Below are 12706 nucleotides of genomic sequence, written 5' to 3'. Positions count from 1 at the left end.
AGGAATTTAATAATTATGGGTCCTGGCTGTTGCTATTGCTGATTGATGCATTTACATGCTTAGCCATTCCTATTGAAGGGAAGGCAGAAAGAGTACTAGAAATTTTTAATTTATCAGAGTCCTCAAATAGCCAAGAGAGCTTCTTACACATAAAAATGTACTGAAAATGAACAGATGTAGACTCAGCAAAAATAATAATCTCTTAAAAAAAATCAAGCATTACTATACAAATTCAGAGTAAGGTCCTGTCACATTTACAAGTGAGCTTGTAACTTGTGTCTAAATTCAGCATCACTCGGGAATTTTTCAAGTCCAAGTTGAATCTTTTCAGCTAGTTGGTGCACTGAGCTTATACAGTACATTGGTTTCCAGTATCACCAATGGGTAATACTGTACATAATCAAGTAGCAAAAGCAGTGGTTTAATCTTCAAAAGTCCATTTGTTCTGCTGAACGTGCACTATTACAACAACAGATGTATTTAACAAAATAGTAGCAGTATAATTGTCGTATTACAGCTTCTTCCATTTCACTGTGACAACTGTGTGGCTAAAAGCATTAATTATACTGCTAGAAAACCTGTACAAATAAGTGAGGAAAAACAATAACTAGAGATTTGTTCAAAATGAAAAATCCTAATGTTTCATTTAAATGGATTGTTCCACTGTTGAAGACAGACTTCCTTAACATTTTTAAGATGGTTATTTTGTAAAAAACGTACTTCCTTGCTCTATAGATAAGGTAGGTAATGACTAAGAGCTAGAGTCGGTTTAGATTAAATATTAGGAAGAAATTCTTCATTATGAGGGTGGAGAGGCACTAGAACAGGTTGCCAAGAGAAGCTGTGGATGCCTTATCATCTCTGGAAGTGTTCAAGGCCAGGTTGGATGGAGCTTTGAGCAACCAGGATGAGAGGAAATGGCCTCAAGCTGCACCAGAGAGATTCAGGTTGGACATCAGAAGAATTTCTTTACTGAAAGAACTGTGAAGCACTGGAAGGTGGTGGAGCCACCATCCCTAGGGGAGATCAAGCAACGACTGGATCTGAATCTTAGTGCTATGGAGTACTTGATGTTGTGGTGTTTGGTCAAAGGTTGAAGTTGATGGTATTGGAGGTCTTTCCAACTTAAATAATTCTGTGATGTAGGGGGAGCATTGGAATTATGTGACCTTCAAGGTCCCTTGCAACCCTAACCACTCTAGAATTTTATGATCATGTAACAAAAACCCATCCCAAGATAGAGCATTCAGAATTATTTAGTGTTGGAAATTTTTACACGTTTTATGGCAAACATTGTCCTGACTTGTTGAACTAGTGTAGGGGGAATCAATGCTTCTCTTCGGCACAGACACCCCCCCCACCAAAACAGAACAGCAATGTAAAACATCAAATAGAGTTTGCCACCTGAACAGAAACCAGTCACTGAAGGAAAAGGACAATTTTCCTGTGAAAAAAAATGCTTTTTTAGTTTTAACTGTCACTCCCAGCTTCACTGGAGGAGCACCTTCCTCATTTTTACCCTGTTCTATGTATTCATTCTACTGTCACTTTGCTTTTATTTATTATTATTACAGCTCAGCCTGTAGTTTTGAATTTCATAGACAAAAAAATCACAGTATCCTATTTTTTCCAGAAGTCCTGTATTCTGGAGCTAGAATTTGATAGGACAGATATAAAAATTCAAGATTACTTTCTGACACAAGATTGCACTTGGTGTTTTTTCCCCAATTTGCAAAGCATACTACTATGCATTTCGCAGAACTAGGGAACCTTGTGGAACACTGAGTTAATTCTCAATCTGTATTTAGGTATATTTATGCTCATCAGTGTCACCTGTGCCACCTTATTTGTATTGTAGAACCTAGGGCATTTAATTTCACTGCACCTGTCTAAGAGAGCTGTAGAGCTGCTGCCTAGAACATGCAGGGTTTAATTAGCTTTGATGGTCTCACTTGTGAGGAGATGCATAGCTGTCAATACTGTGTGACCCAAGGACTTGGACTTCCCATTTAAAACCAAACCTGCCAACCCATCCCTACAGAAACCATACTGGGATGAAGTGAGCCCATGCACAGCATTTGTACAGTGACAGTTCACTCCCTTAGAAAATCCAGTATACAAATCTGACAGCTTTGGTTTACGGATATGAAAGATGGATAATACAGACATAGTCCTAAAGTATTTTACATATTTTTGCAAGCTGAGCCACAAAGACATCACGATACTCAGCTAAGGTTCTGCTGTATGTAAACTCCAGAAACTGAAATGGACCAACTTAAGTAGTTATCGATCATTCTTCTGAAAATTGCTACAGTGCTGTGGCATCACAAGATCCAGATCTAAGTGTTATCTGACAGTACCATGTGAAACAGATTTTAGATTTTCACATAATTTTAAATGCTTGTAGTTACTCAGTGAATTGCAGCAAAGGCAGCCCAACATGTTTCATTAGACTATTTTGTATTTTTGTAAACTTATTTTATTTCTTTGCTGTACAGAGGCAGAAATGCAAACCATCTCAATAAATGTACATCAGTAACTACCCAGAAATGATACAAGTATATACACAAAGCCCAATTATTTCACTTCAGTGTTGATACCATAGTTCATGTAGAGGTGGACACAAACAGCACTTACACAGTGTAAAGCATAACTCTTGGGATATTTACATCTTCTTCATACCAAAGGCTTCCAATACACCAGTTCTTTGTTACACTTGTATTTGACAATCCTGTTTAGTAGTGCTGCCTCAGAACTGAAAAGTGCATTTCTTCATTTTATACATTCTCACGCAGATTGTGGACCATTCCAGAAATTGTTCTCCAACCTTAATTTTTGGAAGTAATTGATTATCTTTGTTTTCTGTCAATTAAAATTTTAAGGAAAAGAACCGTTTTCCCAAAACTCTGTAGGTCATATGCAATTAAGAAAACAAAGCTCCTAAACGCAACTCCAGAAACTGTTGTCTTTTGACTTGGGAAGATAAGCAATCCTGTGAAAGCACTCAACCAATCCACTGCTGGATTTTTAAAACACTTTGGAACATTTCAGGTTACGAAGTTAGCAGATCCAAGCAGTTTGGAAAAGCCCTAGAACACAGATATTTACATTCTACATTAGATTTTTGTGTTGCAATTAATCTGGCATCTCAAATGGTTTTTTCTCTTCTGTCGGAGATCTCACTTTAAAAAGAAAGTAAAAGAGGAATATGATTATTCTAATTGTAGAAAATACAATTTTGAGTTATTCCACAAGCGAAATGAATTAAAAAAATGCCTGAGACGAAAAAGCCAACTCTTCCCTTCACCTATAAAGCAGCATTTCTAAAGATAATTTCTTTCTTTGTGTTCTGAGCTTCTGCAATTCCTGCTACATTTATTTTTAAGCCACAACATCCTGCTGCACTAGGGTTCTTCAGAATCTCTACTCCATCCAGTCTTGTTTTAGGAGATTGAAATACGACGTCCCCTCTTCTGTCTGCCCTGCCTTAGGGCAGGAATGAGCAGTAGCACAGTGTCATTTAAAGCAGCATCATAACTCTCATGGCAACAATCTGCGCTGAGCAGGACTCTGTAGTGCAGCAGCTGAGAGCTGACACATGGAGCTGAGAGCTCCATCCATGGGCTCTGACAGAAAACCAGCAAGGAGCAAAGGAAGGAAAAGGCCAGGGAACAAGAATGCCTTGCTCTGTGTGCACGTGCCTGACTCTCTGACCTCCTGTTGCTGTGAGGTAACACAACAGCACACACTTCTATTCCAGGCTTTTCCTATAGTCCCACACATCTTGGCCCACACTCTATGCTCCGAAAATTACACTTGTTCAACAGTACAGCTTACAACTTTATCAGAATGATACGATAATCTTGAGAAAACAAAAAGAAAAATACATGTGGATAAAAATGGAAAAGGAGGATGTTACCTTCATCAGGATAAAATGATGCCTCAGTTTCATTAGATATGGACAGTATCCATATCTTCACAAGTTTCGGCACCTGGATTCTCTTTTTCTACCTCACATAGATACACATCAATGGGTCCTTTCGTGCTCTTCACATGTACTTCTATGTGATCCTATAAAACAGCAACTTGTATGTAATTCAAAGAATAAATCTAATACATTCTTTATCTATTTTTGCACTTAAAGACAATAGATTAAGAACAGAACTAATACTGAAATGATGTAGTTATTTAAAATTGTGTTACTGCTTCCACATAAATTATGACTATTACATACATTTGTAGGACAACTATTATGCAGAATTAAGCTAACAAGCTTTCATTTTTAATCAATGTGCATTTAAGTATTTGTTTAGTCTTTCTATTGACCTTCAGATAGATAACCAAGACTTACTTATGTTTAGGAAGAGTAACAAAATTTAAAAACTTGACAAAACATTGCCATGAATCACACAACAAACTGGAGCACATAGCTTTAACAAAATAGTAAAGCAACTAATCCTTATCACTTCTACTGCATTCCTTCCACAGACATCACGTTGCAAGACACAGAGCAAATAAATCTTAATGCACAATGGAGAAAATATTCGGTGCTAATGTACAACTTTTTAAATTCTGCCTTTTTATTGCTTCAGGAGGCATCTGGAATTTTCACCTCCACTGGATGCCAGACAGCTCCTTTGACCAGGGAAACTACTGGAGATCTATGTAGTGGATCTAACTCTTTGGTTCTGCTGATTCATTTCCTTTTCCTAAGGTATCTCCACCTTTCTGTCCACACAGCAAGGCAACTTCAATGACTATGCAACTGGGAAGATTATAAAAAATGCTCATGCAAAAAAGAAAATGGAATTAAAGTTCCGTTTGTTATCTTAGGCTGTCTTCCAGGATTTGCCCTCTCAGAGCACTACCAACAATGGGTTCCCAGTACATAGGCTACACTATGCAGCTGCAGCACTGCTGGGTGCAGGGGGCAAAGGTCTGGCTCCTCTGTGAGACAAGAATGGAGTCTGTATATTGCACCGTGGGGTGAGGACAGGGAACAGCCCCACTCCATGAAAAATCCCTGTAGATATCATCTATCAGAGTGAATAAAAAGGTTTTCTTTTTCCATCCATACTGTACATTGCATACTTTATTACAGCTTTTCCATTCTCTCTAACAAAACCAGGTAACTAAGGCTCAGATACATTTATGGTGTAGTAATTTAGGCAAAAAGAAAAATACAGCAAGTAAGCTTCTAAGACTATTATCCCTGCAGCACTGTTCAGTGGAACACAAGAACATTTAACTACCACTATCTGCATGACAGAGAAACTGGAAGTCAATTACTGACTGCTGCTGCAAAAAATCAAATCTAAAAACTTCTGTTTCTTCAGAAGAAATGTATTAAACTTACGTCTTTAGGAACTGGTATTTCCAATTTGGTTTCCTCTGGAGCTCTGATTGCAATCACAATCTGTTCCTGAAATGCCTGAATACTTCGGATATCTTGGTACGTCACATAAGCTAGTGTATACATTGGTCAAGGATTATGTAATTTGCTAATGGGCAGAAGCAAGAGTGTGATGTTAAGATATATTGAGGCAGAATACCAACTTCAGAAAACTGATCAACAATTCAGCAGAAGTTAATATTATCTTTGCAAAATGGCGTATCTGCTAATGGTAGAAAAATACTCTTCTGTATTTCCAGGAAGGAAAAAAAAGCTTTTAGAAATATATTCAATGTTATAAAAAAACCCCAAACAGTCTTCACAGATGTTGTCATAAGTCTACAAAGCTGAAGGAATACTGTTCTTCAAGAATTACACTCTGTTTTCTAATAGCATGAAAATAATCTCCTGAGACACTGTAGAACTATTATCTTGACCAGTAAGGTATAAAGAATATGAGCACATTTCATTTGTGCACATCCCTTAACATCTTGCCAAACAAGGGAACAAAATAATATTTTATTGTAACCCAAAGCCAAAATTCAAACTTTATGCCATATATTAAAATGAATCTCTTTTCTATTGTCAAAACCCATCTGGAAGTCAGAACTGCACTGGAATCTCTTTCTAGAGAGAAGAGTATTAGGACATAACCAACATACCATTATATCTCCTTGGCAACAGGTCACTGGGACTCCATTCTGAGTCCTCTCTGTTATCTCACTAAGCATCTTGAGCTCACTGGTGGGTCAAAACCAGCCCCTGAGCCGACTCAAATGGAGAGAACAGGATGATGGTCAGGGTACTAAGACTATTCCCCACTTCATTCTTCTGCAGTAGGAAAGATCACACAAGCAACGCTCCCCTGAGGACAGGCTAGACTGTCCATGATACTGCAAAGCAAGGCACAGGACTGGCATTCTCAAATGCAAAATAATCAAAAAGTCTGCTATTATAAAACTCGTTATCAAGCAGTACTGCATACCTGTGGTATCAGACTACACTTCTTACTAGATAAATATGTGCAACCAAAATAATGTGCTAAAATAATGCAAGAGTTGAAAGGATATTTTGCATTTTCTTTGTCATCTGTTAGTTCAAATATCTGATGAGCACAATTCTTGATTAATTCATCCAGAGCTTCTTCCATGACTGATAAGTCAGAAAGTTCTTCTTTAAGTTTCTGCTGCTCTGGTGCTTTTCCAATCAGTTGGTCAAGACTGTTACCTCTAGAAGAATATTAAAATTGTCTAGCATGTTTGTATAAACAAAAGCATGTTTATCAAACATCAAGTATACTAACAGCAAACAGTAAGAAAGTCTGGCATCCTTTTTTCTGCTGAAATATGCTTCCGTGTACTTACGCACTTGATGCTTGTTAACATATTAGGTAATTCACATAGCATAAGGAAGGATGCAGAACTTAAAATATTATCTATGAGAAGCAACTTAATATGCTTAAAGATACTCTCAAAGTTATAAACATTACTCAACACTGTTGGGATTTACTGTTTCAGAAACTAGAAGCTTCAAAGCCAACTCACATCCATTGGATATGATTCTTAGATCTTTTCTGAATCAAGTCGATGCCATCCAACACATTGGTGATGTCATACACTCTTCGTTTTCGTACTCCAAGTGTTTTTGCTACTTCATTTAAATCAAGGACACCATCTGGAGCTTTTCTGAGAAGAGCCATAAATTTTCGTGTCAAAAGCACCAAGGATGCATCAAATCGAGGCCTTTTGATATCCACAGTTTCTGTAAAGTTTTGGCAGAATATTTAGGGTAAGCTACTACATAAGCATGAAGTAAAAAAATGATAGTGATGAAGTAACAATGAATGTAAAAGTCTGGAAGCACTGCAGTTTTTAATACTTACATTGCAATGGCACCATATAAAGCCTATTAACTACACATACCTTCATTTATTTGCAATGATTTTATGTAAATAGCAAGCATACATTTTTGTGCTTTCAACATTCATGACTCCACACTGCTAGTATGGATATTAATAACTGAGTAACTGTGTGCTCTACAGGACATGGGATCGGACCACTGACCAAATACCAATGAAACCTTTGGTTAACTACAGACAGTGCTGAGGTGCTGCCAGAGAAACATAGCTCTATCTCTGCTGCATGACACTATTACAGTATTTTTTCACATCTTTTTGGTCCAGTTTAACCAGCAGACCTCGCATGTAATCATTAGGCATGGTTCACCAGTCAGCTTGGCTTCAGGACTGTTTCAGCCTGGACAGGACCTATCTGCTCTGGAACTGAAGAATTTAGTATGCAGACAAACTGTTTGCACTATCTGGTCTCAGGGCAAAAGAACTAGTCATTCCATTGGTTGATTTACTAATACAACAAAGATCTACAGCTACCCTGACACCCTGGTTTAAGAGATCCCTGTGCTATGTGTATTCATTACCACCATATTTGCAGAAACAGCAGAAATCCCTGATGAATAACTTGAGATTGTTATTTATGTATGCAAAAAGCACAAAAAAGCACCTACTTCTGAGTCAAAAAGTCAAGGTAGGCACACATTCATTTGATGCCAACCAATAAAAGATCATCAAATTCAGCTGTTACTTGTCTTTTCTCCTGTAAAGCAAACCAGGTATTTCACCTGATCAACTTGTGTCCCTGAGCAGTCTGATGCTGCAAGAAAAGGTGAGTGTGTAAACAAAGTACCCCAGACAACACTTTTACTTCAACCTTCAGTAGTTTTCCCAAGATGAATGAAATACACACTTTTACTCATAACGTATCACACCCATTCCATTGCTGCAAGTTTGTGCACTCCTTAACACAAAGTGACAGGTTCAACAATTCAGTTTTGGACTGTGTTACTGTGAAAGGTGTGAAGCAATTCAGCTGGTGAGAAAATAAACAAAAAAAAAACCCAACACCCAGAAATTCACTCAAGTTTATTTCCACATTTATTAACACCAGCTGAAACACAACATTTGCCAGTATGTTGTTCCAGTCTTTTCTAACTTGCTTTTCCTGTGCATTATTTTCTATATACAATGGGAAGGTATACTTGCAACAGATCTGAAGAGAAAAAACTATAAAGAATGTATTGCTTCATATCTGTTATTTCAGTCAGTGTTCAGCATTTTTCCTGCTCTGCTGATATTAAATACAATTTTTCATTTGTCTACAGCATTGTACTCACATTGTAAAAAGGCATGACATACTGCAAGATTAATTTTCACACATGACACATAGCAACTTACTTTTCACAAGCTGTGTGTCCTTGTGCACATTCAGGTCGACCAATTGTGCCTGAGGAAATAAAAAGGGAAAAAACCCAACTGTCATAAAATGCTCTCTACAGGGGGAGCTTCTTCAGAAGAAATCCTCAAATCTTCTTTAGATGTTACAGCCATCACAGCTCTGACAACAGCTATTACTGTGAAGTGTCACTAGATAAAAGGAATACATGCATTTTAATTCCTGCCAGAACTTTCAGCCCTTTTTCTCAGCACAACTCACTCTGTTTTCAAAAACAGGAAACCCCAATGAACTCGCTGATGCTCAGGCAAGCTGCAACCTCTCTTGCTTCTTCTGCTTCAATTCATGGCCATCTCCTTTCAGTTGCCCATCGTGTACAACTGTGAAATATCTGGTAACCTTTAAAGTTCTTAACTTGCTTGCAAGTATGGAATGAAACTTGTCAGGGGAAATTTGGGTTAGATATTAAGAAAATGGTTCATCACTCAGAGGGTGGTTGGCCACTGGAACAGGCTCCCCAAGGAAGCAGTCACAGTACCAAGAGTTCAAGAAGCTCTTGGACAATGCTCTCAGGAACATGGTGTGACTCTTGGGATTGTCCTGTGCTGGGACAAGAGTTGGACTTGATCCTTATGGGTCCTTTCCAACTCAGGATACGCTATGATTTTACTGAAGGGCTGCAGTGGCTTAACAAGTCCTCTCAGTTTATTAACAGCCTTCCTGTACTAGTGGGCCTAAAACAGGAACAGCATTCCAAGGGCAATCTAACATATGCCAAGTAAAGAAAAAGAATAATTTCCCTCAATTTACTCTTCTCCTCCTAAGGCAGCCTCATATGCCTCAATGTCAGGACACAATGCAGACGCACATTTAGCCCACTGTCCATAAGGACCTCCAGATCCTTTCAAGAGAGTAGTCCCCAGCCTGTACCACTGAAGGGTAAAGGCAAGGCTTTAACTCTTGATTTTCAACTTCCTGGGTTTATGAGGTGTTAGATGACCCCTTCTTCCAGCCCATAAACCTCACATCCTCCACCTGACAACAGGCCCTAGGAAAGACCCTGCCAGGCACCCACCAAAGCTGCTCTATCACTCCCCTCTACAAGTGGTCAGGGGAGAGATGTAACAAGAAGTTCATGACTTGAGCTACGGACCAGAAGAGATCACTCCTCGAATACCATCATGGGCAAAACAGACTCAACTTGGAAATATTAATTACATTTATTACCAATAAAATCAGAGCAGAATAATGAGAACTAAAACACATCTTAAGAAAACATCTTCCCCTCCATCCTTCCCCAAGCTCTACCTCCTCCACACCAGCAGCGGAGGGAGATGGGAATGGGGGTTATGTCAGTTCATCAAATGCTATTCCTGCTGCTGCTCAGGATGGAGAATCCTTCCTCTACCTCAGCATGGAGTTCCCTCCCACAGAAGAAAGCCCCCCATGAACTTCTCCAATATGAGTCCATCCCACAGCAACAGTTCACCAACTTATTCAAGTTTCCTTTCCCTCAGGGTGCAGTCCTTCAGGCACAGCCTGCTCCAGCAGGGGTCAAGCGTCACAAGTTCTACCAGAAAGCCTGCTCCAGCATGGGCTGCACTCTCCATGGATCCACAGGTCCCTGCTAGGAACCTGCTCCAGCATGGGCTGCCCACAAGTTCACAGCCTCCTTTCAGGCACCCACCTGCTCCAGCCTGGGTCTCCTCCATGGGCTGCAGCTGAGGCTGCAGGGAGTCTCTGCTCCAGCACCCAGAGCACCTCCTCCTCTTTCTCCACTCACATTGGTGTCTGCAGAGTTGTTCCTCTCATATATTCTCACTTCAATCTTCTCTGGATGTAATTACAACTCTATAATAACTTTTTCCCCCCTTCTTAAATATGTTATCACAGAGGCACTATCACTGTCTCTGATGAACTCTGCCTTGGCTAGTGACAGACCCATCCTGGAGCTGCCTGGACTTAGCTCTGCAGGACATGGGGGAACCTTCTGGCAGCTTCTCACAGAATCCACCCTGCAGCCCCCCACCTGCTATCAAAACCTGACCACAAAAACCCAATACAGGTTTATACAAGCCCAAGGTTTCCTTTGTTTGGGGTCCCTGCTCCAGCTGTTGTACCAAGATTTAAGTTATTTTAAGGGTCCAAATGTCTGAGGCTCTGCTATGGGCAACCTGGGGTTAATCTGGTGAGGGGACCTTGAGTGTGTGAGTGTGGAGGTGCAGCTGCAAAGGGACCTTGGTCCCAGCTCAGGTGGTGTGAGAGTGACTGACAAGAGTGTCTCTTGAATGGTCAGACAGGGAAATTTCTTCAATATTGTGACCTTTGACATTCCTTGCTAGTTTCAACACTACAACTTTGGCTTTCCAAGCATCATATCTGCATGTCCAGGCACTTTTTATCCTTGTTCTTTAGGCTGTCCTTCAAGTCTGTCCTGTTCTTTTTGCCATGATGAAACGTGTTTCTCCTTACTGATCTCAATCTCTTCAGCTCCTCCAGCTTCCAAAGCTGCCTTCCCAAAAATCTCAACCTACCTCTTGGCAGAATAAGCTGGTGTCTTGAAGACTGAGTAAGCTGGAATCCAGGTTCTGCACTTTACTACTAACCTTCCTTACAAGTAGGCTCAGAGTCTTGAATATCCCACTGTTAAGAAAACTTCCCAGTCTGACCATTCATGAGATTCCCTGTTAAGTCTCATGCTGTCACTGCTGGGACTGAAGGCCCTTCACGGTGGACTGCCTCAGTGAGCTATTGGGAGGCCCACTTGACTCCCTACACACACCACACATGCAGTCAGGCCATGCTTCCTCACTGGTTCAACCCCAGGTTTCCCACTGCAGAGTCTCTCCATAAAGCAATTTATTCACAGTGAATAAACAGCCCGAGCTGGTACCTCCAAAGAGAGATGCATAATAAAGGAACCTGTAAGTTTTTATACGCTCATAGTCTACTCAGGTGAATCTTGCTCTTCACCCTGAGTCCTCTGCTCCTGCTGCATCTCCCCATGCATCTCTCTTCATCCACCTTGGCAGTGCCACCATCTCTGTGTCCTTTTGTTACCCAAAGGGTTGGCAGTTCATGGCTTCTGCTGCGTCCCTCAGTTTCTACTCACCTGGTCAGTGCCAGTCACCTGGTCACCTTCTCCCTGCCCTTTGTTATCCCAAGGGTTGGGCAGTTCATGGCCTCTGGTCTAGGGATCCCACCCATCTGCTGCCTGCAAACCGAGCTACCTGCAGAGATGTAATTCCCACCCACTATTCCATGGCCATTGCAGGCAAGGCTGTTAATGATTACCACATCTTTGACCTCCCTGTTTATAAGAAGTTGATTCAGGAAAGTATCACCCATTGTACACTCATCTAGGTATCTACATAAAGAAGCTGTGCCAAATACTATTTTCTTCTTACAATCATCACTTCAATTACCCACCAAAAAGCTTACATGAACTCTTTCATGGCTTTAAGAAGTAAAAGTACTACCAAGTAACCTTTAGCCCAACTGACAAGATTAATTTAAGGAAAAAAGTAATATATTTTAAACATATCACAAAATTAAAAGCATGCACCATCACGATTAACTAAAAGACATGTAACTTTTTTTCAAGTTTTACAAAATAGACTTTTTTGCAAACTACTTCATAGCATTGCTAAAGGTAATGGTGGCAGCTGCATGTAAGATGATCACAGACGTTAAGAGGAGAAAACACATCGTAGTCCCCTTTTCTCATACTTAGCTACACCATATTTTGCTCGATTAAGAGGCTATAAGAGACATAGGCGAGAAAATCCATCCTTTTGCATTCTAGCACCTCTCCCGGGAAGCCCGCCCCAACGCCACGAGGGAGGGAAGCACCCCAATGGTTCTCTCGGCTACCACGCTGCCTGGCCCGTCGCATCTTTCCCGCCCAGAGACGTAGGCCGGGCTTTCGGCCGCCCCCTCACAAGCTCCGCGGCAGGAGCGCAGCTGCAGCGCCGTCCCGCCCTCTCCCCATGCCCGGCCAGCGACCTCACTCACTCGCAACGCGTCCGGCTGCAGCGGCTTCAGGCTCTCCCACTGCTCGGGGCTG

The 12706-nt window shown here is 40.7% G+C and overlaps 1 protein-coding gene across 1 annotated transcript; it reads right to left on the bottom strand.

The window, feature by feature from the left end:
- Positions 1 to 2461: 2461 nt before the first annotated feature.
- On the bottom strand, positions 2462 to 12700 carry E2F6 (E2F transcription factor 6). Its single transcript, XM_014306757.2, is given in 8 exon segments — positions 2462 to 3182; positions 3920 to 3965; positions 3967 to 4071; positions 5357 to 5471; positions 6463 to 6621; positions 6937 to 7153; positions 8643 to 8691; positions 12655 to 12700. Coding segments are annotated over 6 exon segments (627 nt in total). The 5' UTR covers positions 7092 to 7153; positions 8643 to 8691; positions 12655 to 12700; the 3' UTR covers positions 2462 to 3135.
- Positions 12701 to 12706: the final 6 nt, after the last annotated feature.

The sequence above is a fragment of the Geospiza fortis genome, unplaced genomic scaffold (assembly GCF_000277835.1).
Source record: "Geospiza fortis unplaced genomic scaffold, GeoFor_1.0 scaffold81, whole genome shotgun sequence".
NCBI lineage: Eukaryota > Metazoa > Chordata > Aves > Passeriformes > Thraupidae > Geospiza > Geospiza fortis.
Note: the sequence above shows the minus strand (reverse complement) of the source record. Positions and strands in the feature narration are given on the sequence as shown.